This window comes from Equus caballus, chromosome 25 (genome assembly GCF_041296265.1).
Source record: "Equus caballus isolate H_3958 breed thoroughbred chromosome 25, TB-T2T, whole genome shotgun sequence".
In the NCBI taxonomy this organism is placed as follows: Eukaryota; Metazoa; Chordata; class Mammalia; order Perissodactyla; family Equidae; genus Equus; species Equus caballus.
Genome location: NC_091708.1, coordinates 19,904,339 through 19,910,338, shown reverse-complemented (window position 1 = coordinate 19,910,338; position 6,000 = coordinate 19,904,339). Strand labels below are relative to the sequence as shown.

Here is a 6,000-nt window from a genome sequence, read left to right as displayed (position 1 = left end):
CTTCCCTCTGTGCCTGCCTGTACCCTAATCTCTTCTTATAAGGACACCAGTCATATTGGATTAGGGCTCACTCATATGACCTCATTTTACCTTAATTTTAGGGATACTGTACTGGTGGCAAGATTACTAGTTTACCAGATTGCTTATGAATGTTAGTGGCTGTTATTTCTACTGCAAGCTTCAAAAATAAACACAGAATATCTCAAGTGATTAGAAAAACTTTATTCATCATCCCAAAATGGATTATATATTACAAATTCTGATCACAATAATAATATTAAAGGCATTTTCAGTAGTACCACAAATTATTTGTACCTGAACATAAAACCAAATAGTAAACTGGTAAGCACACGCTGGAATTTACTCATGTTTAACATATCACTTTGTTTAGAAAATTTACATACATATTGTCCTGGTTATGAAGTGGAAGGGACACACAATTAGCTAGATATGATTTTCACTGAACAAATATACAAACAATTGCCCATGCTCTGAATGGGTCATCAGAAGGCTACAAAATCTTGTAATTTTTTGTTAATAGTGCATGAGACAGTATCTTGTTTTATAGAACAGAATACAGTACTTCTGATTCTCCTTATACTCCCTTTCAATCCCACAGTGAGAGCTGCTCATAAGTATACAGCAGCTTGGCTGGCTAACGGGTTCCTACATAATCTCTGCATTGGGTTAGGTTAGGGGATGGCAATGGGGGGTGCATTCTAAGCTAGAAGTTCTGAGAATATAGAAGCAGAGATTTCTTATTAGAAAAATTTATACTTGCGTTCTTTAGCACTGGTCCTGTATGAAAGGTATCACTATTTAATTGTTCTGTTTTATTTATAAACTATAATTAGGATTTCAGTCTGATGCAGAGCAGCTTAAAATAGCATCACATACCCTGTTAATTCTTGCCTAGCTGAAACAGAAACACAAGTTTGGGGGAAGAAGGTGCAAATGCGTATTTTTAATTACCGTTCATTACTACTGAGATAGGCATTCATCAGCATAGATAATTAAATGAAACCAAGTATTCCAAATTCTTTCCTCTCCAAATCATGACTTATGTTTGATTTTGGCTGGGCAGAGATTTAGTAACAAGGAAGTGAGGTTTTACTTCCAGGAAAAGCTAGAATGTTGAAAAAGAAGCCCAGGGCAGAGCAGGTACCAAATCTAGGGAGGTACAGAGTGAACTGCTTGGGACCAAGGAACTGGGCAGCACGTGGGATGGTATAAGGAGACCCTAGGAGAAAATGGCTTGACCAGTAAAATGAAAATATAAGCTCTGTTTAGAAAAGGAGGCAATTTGGTAATGTCTCTGAATTCATAAACCATATAATTTTTTCTTTAATGCCTTGATACAATGAAGCAATTTTTTCCTAAACAAATTTAGTCATGCAACTTTCTGAGTAAGGATTGTGTCCTGAACCAGTTTCTTTAATCCTATTTGAAGAACAATTAGAAAAAGGACTTGGAAGTAGGAAAGGGACCATTTCTTGAGTACTTACTTAATCCTAGGCTTGATGCTAAGCACTTTATATTTCATTTAATCCTAACTAGAAAGTCCTTAGCAGTACGCACCATTTCCCCAATTCACTCGTGGAAATGGAAGCTAAGAGGGTCCCCGCCATAAATCCCATGTGATGAAGCTGAGATTCAAGCCCAGGCCTAAGTCAAAAGTCCATGGTCTTTTATACCACATGCTGCCTTCCTAAGGGAGAAGGCATGACGCTCTTGAGTTTTGGTCTCAGCTGTTTCTTACTCAAATCACTTCTTTTTGGGCTTATTTACTTAGCTATGAAATAAGAGCGTTAGAATGAATGTTGCAGTGAGGGTCTAAGCTTTTAAGATTCAAGAGCACTTGTTTTGGGGGAATGGTGACAGACGTTCTGCCATCTAGTGGTCATATTTCAGGGTTTGTGGCACCGAAATCAAAGAAACCTGCCATCCCAAAGCCCAGCTTCTTAGGGAGGCTCAATTTTGGGAACTGCAGCTTTATTCCAGGGGCCAGATGCAAGTAGCCGCAGCAGAAAGAAGGGCACGTACTCCCTGCTTAGAGGAGGACTGAGTGGCTACCTGGTTGTCACGTGAGAGGCTGTCAATCTTGCCTCTCAGGATCCTCTGGGGACATCCCTGGGTGCCTAACTTCCAACAAGTTAGTATAAGAGGTTTTCTCCTGGTCAGCCAGGAAAACGGGACCTGAAAGTGGTGAGATTAGGAGAATTATTGTTGGAATACTCAGGTGAGGAAAGAAAAGTGATCTTTTGAGGTGTTGATGGGGGATCCCCCTGACTCAAGGTCTCTGGACACTCAGCAGAGTGCAACTGTTAGGAGGCACAGGATGAAGGACAGCCCAATCTGTATCAGAGGCAAGCCTAGCCTTCAGAGTTTGGGGAAGGGCTTTCATTTCCTCAAGTTAGGGTAGGACCCAAGAGGGGAAGCCTGTGAAACCAGAAGGTAGTCAAAAAAAAGTATTTCAGCAGCCAGCGGTCTGTGAAGGGAAGGATACGGAACCTTCGGCAATGGGGCCAAGATATTTTAGATTTTGGACACTTCAAGACCTCGGACTCCAGAGTCAGATAAAAGAAAAATAACCTACATAGGGTAGATAAGACCCCCTAGCAAACAGTGAGAGTCACAATTTGAAATGGGCAGAAATGTGGAATGTATGCACTTCTAGAAGCTGAGCACAAGCAAATGGCCCTGACTAAGCTGGGTAGGTTTTTGCCCAGGAACACAATTATTATGTTATATTTTTTGAACCATGAAAATTGAAATTAGGTTCAGCTATTTAAAATTTGGGTATGATTTCTACGGGCTGATTTTCTAGCAAAAAGAAAGCTGATTAAAATAGCCTATCATTTTGGGACAAGTTTGCTGATAATTTATGAAGGTCCCTGAAAACCTTGATTATGTTATGTATGAAAAGACCCAACAATTATGCATTGAGAACTCCTTGTAAGAGAGGAAGGCCATCAGTTATCATTTATCAAAAAAAGTTTCATTGTGTTTAAAACCTGGAGTGGGGTGATTGTAGGTTACTTTCCCCAAGTTTATTTTAGGAAAACTCTGTCAGCCCACTCCCTCAGACCTTCTGGTTGCCATTTTCGACACTCTTATTATTCTCTATTTTAGAGGAAAATCTGCCACTCTGGCAGATAATATAAGACTTAGCTTCCTTTCCCAGACAAAGACAGGAGTGCTTATTGTGCCTTCACGTCCCTTCACATCTCACTTCAAATATATAATTAAAGTGACTCACGGAGAGATGAAAGGGACAGAGCCATCCCAGCTCACTCAGGGATGGATCTCAAGGGGAAAAAGGAAACTGGACGGTTTCAGAGCAGGTGTCACTTGATAAAGTGGGGAAGTCTGTGTTCTTGCCCCATCGATATTCAGCAGATAGAACAACTAGGATGGATACAGACTTTGCAAATACTATGATCTGGGGTGGCAACAGTTGCCAGGTTCGCCATTTATCTTCATTTTGGAGACCTGATGTAGTCTTGGAAGAGGAGGGGGCAAGGAGGTTTACATGCCATTTAAACTGGTTTAGAGGCCAGAAATGAACGATATGGAGTTGCAACTGATGAATGAATACACTGAAGAGTACATTTAGAAAAGCTGGAGGTATTTCTATTAATATTTTAGAGTTAACATTAAAATTGGGAGTATAAGGATTATAAATTCAGAAAATATAAAATGTCCATGAATAGTTCATATTTTTACTAACAGATGGTTGAGAATAAAATAGGGAACATAAGTGTGTGAAATCACAACCCTCTCAAAATCATGTCTGGTAGAATGGTCTCACTTGAATGATTTGTCAGCAAGTTCTATCAGAGGTCAGTGGAAATATTCTCACAATAGCTCTAAATGTAAGCATCACACAGCATAAGCTTTCTTCTCACACAAATATGAAAATAGTAAGTATATGGAAATTCACTTATCTTTGACAAGGCTAGAAATGAGCTCTATTCTCTTATAGAATGATGCCTTGTCTCTAAATCAAGTCCACATCAGGTGGCTTGTAACATGAATCTGCTAGCGTCTTTTCTTGATGCCACCTCAAGTCTGATCACTTGAACGTTAACTCAGACTCCACAATCTTAAAAATAGCACTAACACACCAGCTTAAACGCTGAGGACAGGAATGGGCTATTTTTAAGTAGTATATCCTTCCTTAGCTTTGCCTGGTGAGCTCATCTTCCAGTCCAAACATTATCTTACATTTTTAAAGCATTTACAGAACATATCATATTCTATATGAGCTCTTCAAAGGGTGGGGGTGTTTCCCTGGAAGGAAAATTGGGGTGCTTACCAAAGGACGGGTAAAAGAGGCAAGCATCTGTCTCACTCATCTCTGCTTCTCCACTGTAACCTAGCAGTGTACCTGGCACGTGGAGACTGCTTAATAAGCGTAAAACGAGAGAATTAAAGCAGATGGCTCAGGAGTTAGGACTCTTTCTGTATCTTCAAACTTGTCATTTTTCTTTGGCTCCTACTTACGTATGACAAATACACATGCATTTTTTTAAATAGCTACCCACCTTTTTTCCACAAGGGGAATTCTACCATTTCAACCTACTGTCTCAGTATAACTGGATAACTTCGTCCCACTCAGAAACAGGCCAGATGCCATTGGGCTGCACGTTCGGGGGAGAGCGCTTCCAGTCCCAAGTCTTCACGGGAATCTTCCAGGTCTTACCATAGTTGGCTTCAATGTATTCGATGGTTTCACAGGGCACGTGAAGCTTCATGTCTACAAACTCAGTCCAGCACAGTGTAAACTTGGGGAACAGGTACCTGTGGCAAACAGAGGCAGTGTGGAGAGGGGTTAGGCTTCAGGAGGGGAGTCTGAGTGAAGGCACCCGGCTGCTAGTGCTCTCTTGGCTGAGGGATGGTCCTCTCCCACTACATAGCTTTGGGGATAGATCCAGTGGCCATTTTGTTGTTTTTGATTGCCCAGCATCCCTCTCCTCTTCTGATGTCAACAGAACCCCAATTTCCCTCCCCTACTCCCAGTCTACATGGTTTAGGAGGAGCTGACCCCACCTCTGTGCTCCAGAGAAGGATAAAAAAGACCCAGGACTAACTAGTAAATTATAGCGACTGGGTCAGAGATGGTGATGCACATGAATTGGGCAAATCAAAGTCAGCCTTGGGATTTCTCTTGGAACTACTGGGGAAGAAGTGTTCTTTTGCTGAGGTTTCTAAGCTGGTAGGACGGAAGCTGAGCACTGCTGGTGACCATCTTTTTCATTAGCAGAGAGAGTTGTCTGAGAATGAAGTCAAAGCAAAGAGTTGCCAAAAGATGGAGGAAAATGATAAAGTTTGGAAAACCCTGGGGAAGTGCTTGGATTTGGCTGTGGCCACTCCTTAAACATCTCAAGTGAACCAATAAATACATAAATAATTTTTGACTATATTTCTAATACTTGCAATTCTTAATACGGGGAGGGAGGCACATGCAGCCGTGAGACAGAAAACAAAACCGTCCTAGTCAGCCAGAGAAGCCGAATCAATCCTGGCAATATACGACATTCTCCAACAACAGCATCACAAGAGCTTGTGCCTTTGTGATGGGTCATGTTAATTCCTGTGTCCCTGGTTTCACTGTGGTCAATTAGACAATTGAAGGAGAAACGCCCAGGGTCACTGGGGTATTTCTCAAACTCCTTTCCTAACTTACTGTGGTGAGAATTTCATACCACAATACGTGAGCACGGTAACACCCACTAAGCTGGCTTTTCGAGCAAAGCTTCACACCTCCAGCCCCTCCTCAAATGCAGGAATACACATCTAACGTGTGGATATACTGTACTTCAACACTTCTCTTAAAAGACAGCTAGACAAGCTACCTCTTCCTGCTCTGCCTTCTAGTACTTTACCACCTGCTCTTTCTGATCTCTGTTCTCCGCCCCAAACTTACTTTTTTCTTACTTATTTTTAATAGTTTACACATACTAAATCCCCATCAAACTGGTACTAAAAGAACCTAAC

At 41.2% G+C, this 6,000-nt stretch overlaps 1 protein-coding gene across 13 annotated transcripts in view; it reads right to left on the bottom strand.

Moving 5' to 3' along the window:
- Positions 1-202: 202 nt before the first annotated feature.
- Positions 203-6,000, bottom strand: part of FKTN (fukutin) — a 70,295-nt gene continuing 64,497 nt past the window's right edge. For all 13 annotated transcript variants that reach the window (XM_001493424.7, XM_070251246.1, XM_070251249.1 and 10 more), the window contains one exon: positions 203-4,803. In XM_001493424.7, the coding sequence (XP_001493474.2) occupies positions 4,590-4,803 (214 nt within the window). In that variant the 3' untranslated portion in view covers positions 203-4,589. The remainder of the gene's footprint in view (positions 4,804-6,000) is intronic.